At 39.9% G+C, this 16,438-nt stretch overlaps 1 protein-coding gene across 3 annotated transcripts in view; it reads right to left on the bottom strand.

Annotated features, from left to right (window-relative positions):
* LOC115003814 (low density lipoprotein receptor adapter protein 1) overlaps positions 1–15,655 on the bottom strand; it is a 42,983-nt gene extending 27,328 nt beyond the window's left edge. The window contains exon 1 of one of the 3 annotated variants that reach the window (XM_029425745.1): positions 15,095–15,655. In XM_029425745.1, the coding sequence (XP_029281605.1) occupies positions 15,095–15,383 (289 nt within the window). In that variant the 5' untranslated portion in view covers positions 15,384–15,655. The remainder of the gene's footprint in view (positions 1–15,094) is intronic. The other 2 variants (XM_029425746.1, XM_029425744.1) reach the window with 2 other exon arrangements.
* Positions 15,656–16,438: the final 783 nt, after the last annotated feature.

Below are 16,438 nucleotides of genomic sequence, written 5' to 3'. Positions count from 1 at the left end.
TGATCACCAGCTGTCTCCTACAGCTCCATGCTTAGTAATTTAATTTGCACAGGGAAGTTAAAATCGTACCCGGGTGAATTCTGCTCTGGCTGAACACCTACGCTGGCGGTTAATTAATATTACAAATAGGAGCGCACACAGGCACAATATAGCAAGAAAGGGCATATGCACGAGCATGCAGGGGGCACACACACGATTTATCAAGATACCATCATCTAAGTTAATTGCAAAAACAGTGGGAAGAAGTCAAATAGGTCAAAATAACAAATGTATTTCATGTTTTCAATTTCCCTACAGGTCAGTAAGTAGGCCATGTTTTCTGAGGAGGTTTCACTCAGCATATTGGTTTGAATCCAAGTACAACACCAATATGAAAAAGGAAACATTCAGCTTGTTTTTTAGACCCAAATGACATGCCCATCCTCCACTTCCTTGTAATATAATCTCTTTGACTTACTGTTTTACTCATCCGATGGAACTTTGAATCTAGGACACCACCTTGACAGGGAAAATAGGCCGCACATTCAGGGAAGATGGTGGGCTGGGATGGTATGTGTGTGTGTGTGTGTGTGTAGCTGGTTTTCTGATTTTGCCTTGAGGGGGAACCTAGTAAAGCTAAGTCCTTCCTTTCAAGCTCTTCTCACTGTTTTCTTATCCTTCCACTCACCTCTCTTACCTCCCGTATCTTCACTTCCTCTGGCTCTGATTGAAAAAGAAATCCCGCTCTGAACATATAAGAGAGTAGCTTATTAGAGGGGCTTGGGGGGAATGTATTAATATTTCAGATTATCAATCAGAGTTACAGCACAAGCCACTTCTCAAACGTCAACAATAACAAAGATGGAGTCACAGGATCAAACAGCCAAGGTTGCTAAGCAACCACAGACAGCCTGCCAGCAGCATGGAGGTGGGACCTGCACATCGTTACTGAACACCTTGGCTGGGCATCAAAGGAAGTGTACAAATCACATAAAGTGCTCAGATAACAGTGGCATTGCCCTGAACTGGAGCAGTACATAAAACTCCCACCTGTAACATTAAAATGTAATATTACATATCCAATGGGCCCAAATACAAAACCTCATGTTAAGCTATTTAATGCTACCACCTCAACTTTGACCTTCATTTCCCAATCACATTACAGGAATGTTGCAGGGCACATGCTGCCTTAAGATAGTGTTGCAAAAAGATTAAGAAGCAAGTTTTATGACAAAAACTGAAGCACCTAATGCCAAAAGTGACATCTTCATTTTTTCTGACCAAAGAAAACTAAGAAAAGACAAATAATAACTATTAAAAACTATTAATAAACTTTTCTGATGATCAACAATTGATCAATGTATTAATAATTTCAGTTTATGCATGTTTAGTGCTTATGTGCGAGTGAAGTGAAAGGAGTTTCCGAGATAACCTCATCTGTCAAACTTGTTTTTGTGTAGAATTTCCGATGGTGTAAATCATCTGATCATTTTGGCTTTTCGGGGGAAAGGCAGGAACTAAAAATCCTATAAATATATGATGGATTTTGGTCCCTCGTTCCTTTATTATGAGCATTAACTCAAGTACAGCCACCTTTTTATTCCCCACTATATTACAATTTAATTATAACATTCTTTAGTGCGTTGAAAAGCTTATTTTATAGAGAGAGATTTCATTAAAGTCTCATTTCATTGTGATGCTTTTCATTTTCTGCAGACAAAAACTGTCAGGCGGAGACAAGTGTCAGCAAAACCAATAAAAATGGATGATTCAAATCCTTGAAGACTATAAAGAGATTTTATTTGGTTTGTGTCTACTTGTAAAGAATATGTATATTCTCGCACAGTGGAGTCATCAAACTTTTATTTCATTTTCACTGTTAGGAAAAATCACTAAAGTAAAATAATCCAGGTTTATGAAACAACTATTTGCCCCGAAGGTCCTTGAATGAATCAGTGCTGGTGTGTTTCTTTCAACATAATCCCCTTTACACCAAAACCCCTCTTTAATAGTTTACACTTCAAACACCTTATCGTATATTAATCATAATGATGCGAGTTATCTAATATATGCATGGCTGAGCAAATAGAGCTACTGCAAAGTGGGAGCTGTTTAAGACCGACTGGGAATATGACGGAAGAAATGGGAATGTGTTGGGTGACTGGCATCATGTAGCGGAAACAAGAAGATATTTTTCAGCGACATTTTACAATACTTAGTATAAATAACTATAGCTGTTTAACCAACTTATAAAAGAGGAAATAAGCTTTATCTCTTGACAAAAGTTAGGTGATAAGATCCAAACCCCTTTTACGTCTGTACGCTAAATATTTATAGCTAGCTAACTTTAGCGCAAAAAATGGAAACTGACAGAAACCGCTAGCTTGCCTCTTTTACAAAGGTCTACCAGCACCTTTAAATCTCACTAAATAACATGTTATACCTTGTTCGTTTAATCCATATAAGGTATAAAACAAAATAAATCTTAGTCTGGACCGAGCCAAACTAGCTTTATCCCCTGTATCCAGTCTTTGCTAACCTAAGCTAACCGGCTGCTGTCTGTAACCTGATGCTATGTTCACACTACGAGCGATAAAGCAACAAGCTGCAACTCATTAACAATGGGAGCCTGTGACGTGAAACTTCAAACTGACGCCCGACTTTCTCGCCGAGTGATGGACGACAAATCAAAGTTGAGCTGGTCTCAACTTTTTTTCATATTTCATCATGTTTCTCCGTTCCATCTAAGTCAAAAACGTGTTCTAGCCAGTTCCCAGTGCTATTATAACTACGCCAACGAGCGCTTGAACAACACTTCACTTGCGACTCCGTGGCAATGTAGCGAGCCACGCTTGGAAGTATTGTTGCTCTGTAGCTCGTAGTATGAACATAGTTAAATATTTAGCGTACAGACATAAAAGCGGTATCTTCTCATTTAACTCTCGGCAAATAAGCGTAGTATTAGTATTTCCCAAATGATTTTTTTTTTAAACTAAAGCTAGAAGTTGAGGTGAAATAAATGTGGGACTTTATTAAAGTACTAAGAAAAAAACTGAGCTGTGTCGTTTTTTACATAAAAGAAAATCAGCATTCAACTGTTAAGTGTGCCTGGAGGCATGAAAGATACAGTGTGTGCGATAAGAAAGTTATTAAAAATGATAACTAAAAACACAATCACAAGTTACTTGATGAAAGACTTTCTTATAATGTCCTGAATGTAATTTGCCTTTGACTGCAATTATTATGCAAAACATAGGCTTCAACTCCCCCATCACGGGCCGTCCTCCAAATGCTCTGCATATCATTAATTAAACAGGATCAAACCAACATTGTGACACACGGCAGTAAAACAGCCTTAGCTTCTCTACTCCAACAATCATGTTTTGTCCTCAGAAGGAGTCCAGAGAATGAAATGGGATTTGCACTTGGGTTATTTAACGGGCAGGCATTATTACGCAGAGGTTTGAGTTTTGTTCCCGAATGACTTCCTGTACTCTATTTATAGCTGGAACCCCACAGTGAAAACTGTGCCAATATTTGCTCAGCAGACACTGGCAGTTGGTAGGTATGATGCTGTGCAGGAGGACTCAACCAGATCAGCACACAGTGATTCTTTCTAAAAACTAAATTTAAAAAACCACCATTGCATTTTCAGGATGCAGAATTCATAGTGTATAATGACAATAACTAAAAATAGAATTCACTATAATGCAGTAACAATGTTTCTCCCCAGACGTGCTGATCAAATGAAAAGTTTAACAAAACATATCACATCCTGCTCAGTTAAGATGTCAATATGTACATAGTAAGAGCAGATGGAAAGGGCAATATTCTTATGTAACGCATATTATGACCTCTTTGTATAACATATTCAGGCCAATCCGACACAGAGACAGCAAAAGCTGCTTGACATTATTTTAGTGGCGTTGTAGAAGGTTGACATTGGTTTCTTTTAACCATGGCCGTGATCCTTTCCAAACCTTTTATATTGTATTTATCTACATATATTTTATACTTCTCATCACTATCTTTATTTACGCTCTCCTGTGACCTGTTTCTTTTGGACCTAAGGAGCTTTCCCCGGGGTGCTTCATGGCTCACGATTCCCTGGCCTGCCGTTTGGTTAACCCCACCCACCCCCACCTAATCTTAACCACCCTCCTTCACTTGCCTAAACCAATACACTACACTAACCACCCCCACCCCCTATTCCTGATCCCTCCCTATGCCTCCTCCATCTCAAATTCACCATCGTATGGGACCACAATGTTACCAGCATGTGAATACCACAAACAAAAGACAGCCTGGAGGGCAGACCATACAACGAGAGCCATTGTTTTATTCACCCACCTAAAGGCCTAACCGGCATCCTTTTAATATCTAATTTTGAGTTATTTTAAGGTTGTTTTATTTGTAGAGGAGATGTATATTATTTAACCTGTGCACCACAGGCTACACCTCGGAATGTCGAACCTCTATTTTAACCTTAACAATGTAGTTTGATTTGCTTGAATTCAATCAGGATCAGGAAAAGCTCATGAATATTTTTTGGAGCAGACATATGGGTAATTTAGGAGGGCAGAGACAGCTAGACTTGCTGGCCTATCCTCTGTTGAACAAGGGCTTTATTCAGAAATGCTTGTGTGAAGCCATTTAAATTCTCATTTATGTGCTTCACTGCGCCAATTAATCAAACACAACACGGGAGAGATTGTTCGTTTTAGAGACTGTTTACAATCTCCTGACAGTTATAGTTTATCATTGACCAAAGGAAATAAATGTGGAGGTGTCTTGCACAGTAAATGTCCATTGAAAGTGCCTTTGATCATTTTTATTGAGTAACTCAGCAGCAAATGTTTGTCTGTGCCGGACATGAAGACTGCTGCCATCTGTTAAATACAAGTCTGAGGCACCAATCATCATCCTACAGTTATGACTTTAACATTTTCAAAGCTGCTTCTATATGTAGAAACAGGAATTTTAGACACTGAGGAGATAATCAAAAATAAAATGTTAAGTATGAAGAGAAGAAGTGCTCTATCAACACCTGCGGTACAGTGAAGTTCACTAGAGAATGCCAAAATAAACATAACCATTTTAACAATGCAGATACTGAAGGAAATCTTTCCTCGCGGCCATTTATTCATAAAGCTTAATTGCTCAGCACCGTGGAAGGATTGTTTTCATTAGCAATTCAAACAGGCATGATTCTCTCTTTGCTGATACAGATCTTTTCCCCCTGGAGTCCGCTGGCTCCCATTTCATCATCTTCATCAACTATAAATAGCTCCCTCAGCAGAAATCCATTCATGAAACAAGAGGTTTGTATGTAATAATTTGTTTTCTATTCAAAGATAAAGCTGTGACTTGTAAAAGAATAAAAGAAAAAAAACAGAATCCCGAGGTTTCGCAATCCTGATAACACACCGAGTGCTCGGAAAACAACACTCTGCTGAAGCAATCGTTAGCTTTCCCATCCATTATCACACCACAGCAAAACAAGTCACCTTCGAGAGTGGCTGATCTCATTTGAGACGGTGCATCTGTGCCCCTTTAACAGATGAGGGCTTCCCGCAGGAATCCCCTCTAATGCCGTAGGACACTTTAGACCCTTCCAGCTGAGTGATGGATGCTCGTCCGACACATCCCGATACCTCGGCTTCTCAGGTCTCATGTCTCCGGAGTATCAGGGGGCAATCAATGAGAGTGTTTGAGCTGTGCTGTACACTTCACTGACTAATTTATACATATTTTCTTTGTATATTTTTTGCTTTAATGCCTGGGCTGGATTTGGTTCCAGAAGGTTTTAGGTTGGGGTGCAAGGACGTACAGGTTTGAGAAGTGAGGGAGGGACGCTATGACGTAGGGCTGCAACAATTAGCAGACTAATTGATTAGCTGATGGACGGAGAAATAATTACCCACTATTCTGATAGTCGGTAAATCGAAAGGTAATTTTCTGCTTCTCTCCGTTTTATATCATATTAAACTGAATATCTTTGGACCGACAAAACAAGACATTTAAAGTTTACATCAATCAAGCAAATTACATAGTGTGACAAAATGTGCTTTCCATAATAATGTTAACAAAACAAAAACATGACTAAGAGTCCGCACTGCTGGCTTTGTGAGGCTCTACTCGAGGCAGCAGTGCTTTGAGCTAAATGCTAGCGTAACTCGTTACATCTTGAGCGCTACATGAATGTCTGTACATTACAGTTTTATGTCAATCCATCCACTGGGCGATCATACATTTCACACAAAACGTGTAGCGTTAGAGGCGATGAATCACTAAAGTCAGTAGACTTCATCCTGTTGAGACCATGAAGGTCTGTGGATCTTCCATCTTTTTCTTTTTTGTTTTTTTTAAAGGAGCACTGTGCTATTTCCAACATATTTTATGAGAATGTGAAGTAAAAGAAATAACCTCAACATTACCAGTGGAAATTAAGCCCTTGTATCCAACTCATGTTTATGTCAAATATATGTAAATAATTTAAGACAAGACTTAAATCAAAATGATTCAAGACAACTAAAGAGAAGCAGCGATTTGCTTTGTTTTTGAAGCGGCTTTTAAAGTCCATCATCATCCGGCGTCATCATAAATATAAAGATGATCAGTGAAAACTAATTTGCTAATCTTTTGGTTTGAACATCAACAGCTCATCTCAATTCTTTTGACAACCAATACATCAAGATAACTTCTACTTTTTCTTGGCTTTTTCTGCTTCGTTTCAACCATAACAGCGCGCACGCTGTGTTTCTATACAGCACTACAAAAGTTTTCCATTTTCACTTTGACGATGAAAAGATATTTTTAGGAGTGGGTTCCTTGGCTCTGGGTGTTGAGCTCAGACGGGGACATGATGTGTCAGAAATGTTGAGGAGAGGAGTTTGAATTTTTCAGAGGAACAGAACACGGAGATGGGATTTAGCTCTCCAGTGGAGGAGAAGGTTCAGCTGATATGCGCACAAAGACACACACAGACATCTTCAGTACTCTAATCTCTCTCTTTCACACACGCACACACACGCACACACACCGGAGTGACAGCATATCCCATTTCACAGACAGCTGCCACGGACATCAAACAGACAGAGGACTTGGGCGTTAGGACTTCACTGTACAGGAAGCTGGAGGGTGTATGTGTGCGAGTGTCTATGTGTGTTGTTGCAACAACTCTCCCGTGATAGGGTCTCTCAGTTTCCTTGTGTTGTATAATTCACTTCCCTTCAAGTCAGGCTTGGGAATCTTGTTGGTGCTAAAAACACTCCAGAGAGACCACACAGAGCAGCATAATAATGAGCTGTACAAAAGACACTAACACTGAGGTTTGATTACAGGTGTTAGGTGTTTATGGAGGTGAAACAGAGAGCCAGGCTTAGTCTGTCTTAGTCTGTAAGGAGTGAAGCATGCCCTCAGCGGTCAATGTTAAACTGGCTATCAGTGATAAAAGAAAAAATGTAAGCTTAGATAACCCAGAAGGCTTTGAAAGAACATACGAGTTACCAAACATAAGCACTTACTACACATACTATATGTACTGTTGGCCATGAGAAAATGTTATACGCTTACTCTCAAGGGTCTCACAAAGAAAATCAATATGGAATATGATGTGAAGCAGTTTATAATAACATGAGGGCGAGGCTTTAAAATCAATATGTGTGGAGTGAAACAGCGCAGAAAATATACTCGTAGCTTCAAATGCAATACGCACAAGACAGCATGTGGTAGAGGGAAAAAGATCACCATCATGACAAATCAGATTTCAGTACATGAGTGTCTAGTTGAAATTTAGTTATTGGAGAATAATTTATAATAAATAACACACACACACACACACACACACACACACACACACACACACACACACACACACACACACACACACACACACACACACACACACACACACACACACACACACACACACACACACACACACACACACACACACACACACACACACACACACACACACACACACACACACACACACACAGCATTAATAGAGAAATGATAGTTGTGGAATAAAAAAGGAGAGAAAGGCTCCCGCTAAGCTTTGATTAAAGCCAGACCTCCGACAGAAAAAGAATGGAGGCATTATTACATTTCAAAAATACAACCGCAAGATTAAAAAAACAGGAAGACAAGTGTGACAGGAGGAGCATTTAGTGTGCCGAAGCACTCGCCAACCAAGTGAGAGGTTGAACAGCAAACCACAAAAAAGGCTCTTAAGTTTAATTTAACTCCAACTTGGTTTAGTGTTACAGTGGACTAAATCTAATTAAGCCTGGTCCTGCCTGTCACCCACTTTTATTTATTTTATTTTAGTTTGAGGCACCAGGAAGCTTATTTTGACATCCTCCTGGATCCATCTTTTTTCTTATATGATCACATCATCATTTCTGTCACATGGATTGTCCATGTTGTAATTTTACTGTGTTTTTTTATTCTGTACACACGTCATCTATTGCACGTCTATCCGTCCTGGGAGAGGGATCCCTCCTCAGTTCCCCTCCCTGAGGTTTCGTCCATTTTTCCCCCTTTAATTGTAGAGTTTCTTTTGGGGAGTTTTTCCTTGTGCGGTGCGAGGGTCTAAGGACAGAGGGTCTAAGGACAGAGGGTCTAAGGACAGAGGGTCTAAGGACAGAGGGTATCGTATCCTGTACAGTCTGTAAAGCACACTGAGACAATGTGTCATTTGTAATATTGGGCTATATAAATAAATATAAAAAGCATCTTTGTAACCTGAACTGAATTCATAAGAGGATGATAGAAAACAGACATGTGTTGAACAGATGATAAATGAACACAAAATGTAAGCTGTCAAAGGTCAAAAGCTATTATTCATACAACTATATAAAACTGCATTTGAACATCATGTTCACCGAGTCTAAATTCCCTATGCGCTTAAAGGGGAAATAGCTATTTGAAGTGTTTTTTAAAATAGAAAATGTTTGTTAAAAATATTTAAGACCAAATCCTGATTATCTGGTGATAATCGTGAGTCGCAAATTTAAAACCCTGAGGGATACACAACGGGTTTAAATAAGTTAAATAGTCAATGTGATGCAAGCAATGCCTCACAACTTTGGCAGCTGCTGATCTTAGATGAAGGTAACCCGTCTAATTGATTTCTAATTTCAAAGCACGTTACATACAAACTCATTAGCGGCACGTTATCATCTAATCTATCGTCAGTCTGCGACTGGAGAGACTGATGAGGTGCACGCATGAATTATGCTTCGTCTGATACACCGAAGCTCAGCTAAGAGCACATGTTGAGTATTTCTGGTCTTATAAATGATTTTATATGTTTATAATCTATATAGATCCTGGTGGGTGAAGATGCAATACCTGAGTGTTGCTTCTTTTAACTGCAAATGTGGAACGACCAGGTTATTAAAACCACAAACTCTCATCTGTTAGCTTAGTTTTAAATGATTTAATTTATTATTTAGAAAGCACATTGTGGTTCCATTCATTAAAAGTCTCCAATGTGGTTTATAATGTATTATTTGTATAAAAGATTATCCTTCGGAAGGGATGCCTAGAACCAGTGGCAGAAATATTTATGAAACAGATCCTGTAATAACTAATATAGAAACAATTTAAGATTCCAGTGTTTTAGCACAACTTTCGTATGGAATATTCTGCAAGCCAAACAATTTACAGTATAACTCTGTGTAACTTCAACCTTTGCTTGCTCTTATGCTCTTCTCTGTGTGTGTGTGTGTGTGTGTGTGTGTGTGTGTGTGTGTGTGTGTGTGTGTGTGTGTGTGTGTGTGTGTGTGTGTGTGTGTAAGCAGAGCGTTGCTATAAAAAGGTCATGTACTGTATGCAAATTCAACCTTTCCTGTAGACATCATTTAAAATAAACCCAGGGCCTAGCTACTGAAAGCATAGCATGACTGTTAACTTCTTCATAGTAAAGTTTGAGGGTTATCTAGGAATTAGTCATTTGTAGGTGGTTTAGGCAAGTAGAGGGAGATTGATAACAAAATGATCTGAAACTATTTAGAAAATGTATTAATCTGTTCATTTCATCATTTTCCAAGTAAAAATAGTGAAAAATGACAAATAGATTCTCTGGGGTGAGGTTCTCCAGATTGTCACCGTTTTAAAATCACTGTAAACTGAATCCTGAGATTTGAACTGTTACCGGCAGGTAGATCAATACAAATCAACCACAATGGCATTCCCCCTATATCGTCTTGCTGAGTCAGTAGAAAACTGAGAAATGCATATCTCAGAGAAAAACAGATAAAATGGGTTTCCCAGTCTTCACAGACAGATAATACCGTATTTGGAAATCACGGCAGCTTTGAGGAATGATGACACTTTAATTCTGCATCATAGCACAAATCCAAATGCTCCATCAGTCCCCAATTATCACCTCATCTTGTTATGTTATCACATTGAAAGCAGAGGGATCCCCTGCGATTTGCTAACACACTAATCCTAGCATTCATCCCCCTCATTCCCATACTGCTGACATTCCCGCTATCATTATCCTGTACTGTATATTCCCACCATCCCCTTCCATTGCTTCTGCTCTTCACTGGTGTATCTCTGCCTCACGGGTTCCTGAGTCTTAACGAGCCATTGAGAGATAATTGCTCCTCGAGGGTCGGTGCTAACTGACACCACTGCCTCCTGCATGTCATTCAGTCAAGCCCCTGTCAGCGTTATTAGAACTGCAGCCTGTACCCACTGCCAGAGTCCACTAATTTCTAACTTCTCTGAAAGGCAAAGTAATTAAAAACTCCATATTCTGCCATTTTCCTCACAGCAATAAAGCACACTTGAAATGTTTATTCCACTAAAAGCTCATTTTAAATGTATTTTCTGTTGTTTTTCTTTGATATTGATCACAAGGCTGTGCAGCAGAAGCAAGCTTTGATATGTACACAGCTAAAAAGGAATTACAAGCAACAATCCCGAGACCCAAGGACACAGGCTAACTGGATTCAACTCTGTCCCGAAGCTACGCGATTTTAAATTGATTCAGACTGTACAGCGCGGACGTCCTTGGCGCCAAGGGCAAATGTGTGTGACTTCGGAGATACAGAAAAGGTCTGCACCGCTTCTGTGTGATGTGATCCAAAGGGAAGGCTTGTACTCCAGGCACATGCTGTGTCCTCTTCCGTGCTGCCAGTGGCTTTGACCTCAACAGATGACAACGGCGGGCCACGAGGGGCGATGGGAAAGTGTGGTTCATGTCAGTTCTCTGCTGGCGAAAGAACTGAAGACTGGTCTCTTACATGTCCAGAAATAGATCTTTTTTTATGTTAGCATGGTAGAGTGGAAGTTAAATTATTCTGCCTTTACATGGGTAGTGCAACTTAATATAGAAACCGATCATCATGGTTTTGACTTATTTATCATGTCTCATCCAGAGGTTGTGCAATACAGAAGAGGAGATTTGGTTGTAATACTGTAAGTCACAGGCACTAATGGATTTGTCAGACTTGCACACTGTCAGAACAATACAGTGTTTAAAAAAAGCACATTAGGAGTGCCACAGTCGTGGTGACAGTAAAGTATTTCAGAACTGAACAGGACATTTCAATAGTGTTTAAATTTGAGCTCTTTTTTTAGACAGGAAATACGTAACATTGCTGGCCTCGTTAATCTGTTCAAATAATGGCTTTTTGTCGTTTAGACATAGGTGGCCATTAAGTAAATGTTTCTTACGGCTTTATTCAGACTTGACAGGATCCTTACAAAAAGGAGCCATAATAATTGGGTAAGGTTTGTCACCTGCTGCCTGAGAGAGGGCAGTGAATTCATGAATACATTCAATCAATTTCATAATTCCTTAGAAAGCACATCCTGTTGCTTTTTTCATGATGTCCGAGAGCACCGAAGCATAGAATGCCAATATGTTAAGTTGGGACACGTTGTGTATGTAAAGCAATTTGCTGGATATTCATAGTTTCTTACTTGCCAATGCAGAATGAAAGGTTATGCTCCACGAGGATCATAATAATAATAATGTTTTAGACCGATTTAACTCCACATGAACTTCAACAGGTTAAACTTGGCTCCTTCTCAGTGTTTCCAGTTTATCAACCCACTTTTATTATCTCTCCGCATTAAGAGGTGATTATTAAGTGATGGAATCATTATAATGCTTTTAATTGGGCGAACGAGACATGCATTTCATGACTATGCAGTTAACATTACTGCTGCAGCCTTTGCGTTAACCTAACGGCATTCAATTCAGACTTGGGCTGTGTTGGATGCGTTCCTTGGTCAGACCTAGTAAGATTGCTTCATGACTAACATATAAGGGACTCTGGTGCTCTTTCAGTCATCATTTAGACATTAGATTGACCTGTAAGATTGCCATTAACCTAACGAGATGCATGTCTGAAAGGGTTTTTTGAGAGTCAAGGGGAAGTTTGACCTTACAGTTGTCTTCCAAACCACTCAAATCGCTTTTTCACCACGTCATTCGGGAGAATTGGGGTTCAGTTCAGTTTTTTCCGACACGCTGACTGGAGGCGGGGATCGAACCTACCGACTGGTGTACGACCCGCCCTACTTTCTGAGCCACAGCCGCCCTGTGTCAGCAGGAATGTCAAGTGGCAAACAAATGAATCAAGCCACTCTATTTAGTAAAAGCTTTTCTCTTGTGCTTTTGAGTGTCGCTGCCCACCCCCCCCCTAAAAAAAAATCAAATGCTTCCGTCTCATCTCACCTTCGCACTGCAGTCTCATTTAAAACAAAGCACTAATGATAATGCGTTAACACGTGATCTTTCAACACAAACTAAACTGCCCTGATGGTGGTTAAAATTGATTGTGATATTGATTTTCTATCAAACAAGTCCTTACATTAAGTCTCTACATAATTTCCCCATTAAACAACTTGGCAAGACTCCGTTACGATACAGAATGTGACCACAAATTAACTGTATATTGTTTTTGTGCTTTGGTTATTAACTAAAGGTGACCTTTCCTACAGTCCATAGACAGGACACAAATAATGCATCTCTTTTTTTCCCCAACTTTAATTTAACACCTAATTTGTGTGAATGTGCCAAGCAGCTGCAATGTTGCCTTATTAGCATTGCAACAGCCAGTTTTGACACATCGCCACATGCTGGCATACAGAAGCTGTCCTCTCTCCAAGTAGCTCCTGGACATCAGCAGTCACCCTGTCTGTCTGAACTGTTTCTGACTGCCATGTTCACATTTTTCCAGCCTGATTCCTCTAGTGCCTCTCAGACACAAACTGCTTCTGTCATCCGGAGCGAAAATACAGCTGTTTTTTTTACTCTGATGACATCATTTGGCTTCTTCTTTCTGGTGCAAACATCAATGAGAGAAGAAAAGCACAAAGCAGAAGCTCCTGCTAACAATTTGACACAGACAATGTCTTTTTTGATTGTTGATGGTTTGTTTGTCAGCTTTTGTCATCATAAAGTCACCATGGTAATAATGGACAATATGGTGCTGTTGGCAGTGTTGAGGAAAACAATAACAACTCCCATCCATCAATGTTTGGACAAAAACCAAGATGAGAAGTTTTAGTCCTGCCATCAACAGCCAACAGCTTAAACCATTGAAGACAACCTGTCACTAAATGCATCCAAAGCCATTAGAGAGACTCATTAAAACCCTAATCCAATGAGAAAACTTTGAAATCCCAGAGAATCACACTCCATACTCAAAATTCAATAATTTATGTAGAACATTTTCAAGACAGATTTAAGTTACCAAGCACATCTTGCTAGAAGTGAAAGTAATCGGTCATGTTTAATTAAATCTGGCATAGGCTGCCAAATATTCACTGAGCAGGAATCCAGGATGAGGCAACAAAAAAAAAACCGCATGCTAGCATTTACGGAAGCGAGAATCTCACAAGGCTATGTTGCTGCAGGGAAGGAGCATTCAGGACAACACTTCACACATTGGGGAGACAGCTGAGCTGCAGGCAGCAAAGCAGCACCAATGGTGTGACAACTTAAGGTTTGTTGCGCGAATCCTTCACTCAGCACTCACAACCTTCTGCTCCTCACACAGCAGTAACCGATGAGCAACCTTGCACATTTTGTATTTTATGAATAATTTGAAAAACTAATATCAAATAATACAGTATATTTGAGTACTGTATATCACTGAATGATATTTGGTTGTGGTTTATCCATCTATCTATCTATCCCATTCTAAATGGACCTCTATTAAAAAATACCCTAAAAAGCATAAGGTTTGCATTAATAACAGTATAAACGATATTGTCTTGAATGTATTGCTGTAAAATACACATATAGGCCTAGATAATTATGTCCAAGTGGTACAGTATTATACCATAAACTACCTCATGATTGTCTGTTAGGGAGATAGAAAAGTAACAACATAATGAAAAATCTTCGTAGACTTATGTCCTAATTACATTCAGTAAATAGTCTAATATTATAAGTGTATCTGTCATTGGCAGCCGATTAGTTATTTTATGGCTGTAACAAATTAGAATTTTTATTATCAATTTATCTTTAAACAATTTAATTGATTAATTGTTTACTTTGAGAAATGTCAAAAAAGAGAAAATGCAAATCAGAATTTCTAAGATGATGTGAAAACCCAATAATATTTAACAAAAATAGTCAATTATATAAAAACACAAAGAAAATGTAAATCCTCACATTTGAGAAGATGTTTAGCTTGATGGAACAATTAGAAAAATATAAAACGTTATGATCGACTAATCGATTATTCGATTTATTTCCGGCATCAAGTCAGATGAGCTAATTGATGTTGTGTTGTTTTGGTAAAAGACAGTTGGCAGTGGGACTATCCAGCTCACTCAGAAGGAAGTAGTAAGTAAGTAAAGCAATTACAACTGAACTACACCATAGTCTACAGCCGGTAATTGAAGAGCTTTTATTACAGTACGTCCAGCTCAGCTACATTTGGCAACAGGACAAACAAAAGCTCTCCAGTACAGAAACACAACAGTCCATTAGCTTACTACGAACAGCCAGAGGCTCATAGTGTCCTTCTTCCTCTCTCTTCATACATTTTACTGCCTTTGCTACGTCGTCAAAATCTTTAAAAGATTGTGCCAAATCCAAACAGTACAACGCACACATTGTCTCACTCACTTTCGTGCTTTGAAGTTCCCCATGTGTGCCGCGGAACTCCCGGGCTCTTGATAATCGCTCTGCCGGCGGATTTCAGCGCATCCATCCCGAGGTGTGTCTGCTCTCCCGCAGGTGGATTCCCCAGTCTCCGTACCACAGGGAGGTAAATACAGCAGGCTGGGCTCGACGGAGGATGCGCCAAATAGGAATAAGGCGAAGAGAGAGCCCACTGATAGAAGTTCCCACCCTGAATCGCTCTCGTGTTCTCTTCCCACCACAGAGACCGGGAACCAGCTGAGAGCAAGCACATGCACCTACTGCACCGTCTCCAAAGTTAAGGGCGTGTCCCTCTAACCTTGATGAGCTGACAGTCCAAAGTGCTCCTGTCTCAAGCAGTGACCTTAATGGAAAAAATCATCACAGTATTGTTGTACTGTGAAGGACTTACACTCATTAATGAGTTTATGGATAACGACCTTAAAATTGCACTTTCTGTGGTTTATGGAGCTTTAGTGGATGCACTATTGCCAAGTTGTGTTCTTAGGGGTTCAATATGTACAACAGTTAACTAAGATTATCAACAGAATGTGAAGAGTGTGTTGCAGAGATATCTACTGAAATTAGCAGTCTAATTGACTAGCTCCGCTCCGTCCGGTCTTGTAATACCACTTGTTCCTCTGGAGGCGATAGTGAGACACTAGCCGCAGTCTGACCTCAGGACTGAGGCAGAAGAGCTGCCTGACTCGCCTTTAAATATTACAGCCATGTTCCGTGTCTGTTTTATCGCTTGTTTACTGGAATATATTCAAAGTGGCAGAAACGAGAAAACCACCTGCACCACCTTGCGTCGTCCTCACCAGTGAACTGCAGACTCCCTGTTGTTGCCTTTACCCAGGTCCAGCAGCCCACTGTGACTGCCGGCGCTGGGGCTTCTTATGGCTGAGCTCAAATCCCTTCGGCCGCGGTGCCGACCTCTTTCCTCTTCCCTGCTCTCCTGGCTGCGCCGCCACCGGGAAGACGAGATGAATATGCGGGTCGTTTTCTAGTTTCTGCCACTTTAGTAGTCCAATAAATAAACTAACGTAACGTTACACAGACTACAGCCCCCGATTAACATTAGTGCCCCAGTAAACACAGAGGGATCAGCTCCACGTGAACATTATAAGACAGCAGATGTTCTTTGGCTCTCAGAGTTTCAGCAGTTTGGTCGAGTTTTGGTATTCTTGCCCACTGACTGACTGACTGACTGACAGGCATTACACAGAAGTAAATGCAATACATAATTTAAAGAATACATTAGAATACAATAAATGTGCCAAACTACTACAACTCAAATATGAACATTAGACATTGTACTGGCCCAGT

The sequence above is a fragment of the Cottoperca gobio genome, chromosome 24 (assembly GCF_900634415.1).
Source record: "Cottoperca gobio chromosome 24, fCotGob3.1, whole genome shotgun sequence".
NCBI classification, from domain to species: domain Eukaryota; kingdom Metazoa; phylum Chordata; class Actinopteri; order Perciformes; family Bovichtidae; genus Cottoperca; species Cottoperca gobio.
The sequence above is the reverse complement of the archived record's forward strand: the minus strand, read 5'-3'. Positions and strand labels throughout refer to the sequence as shown.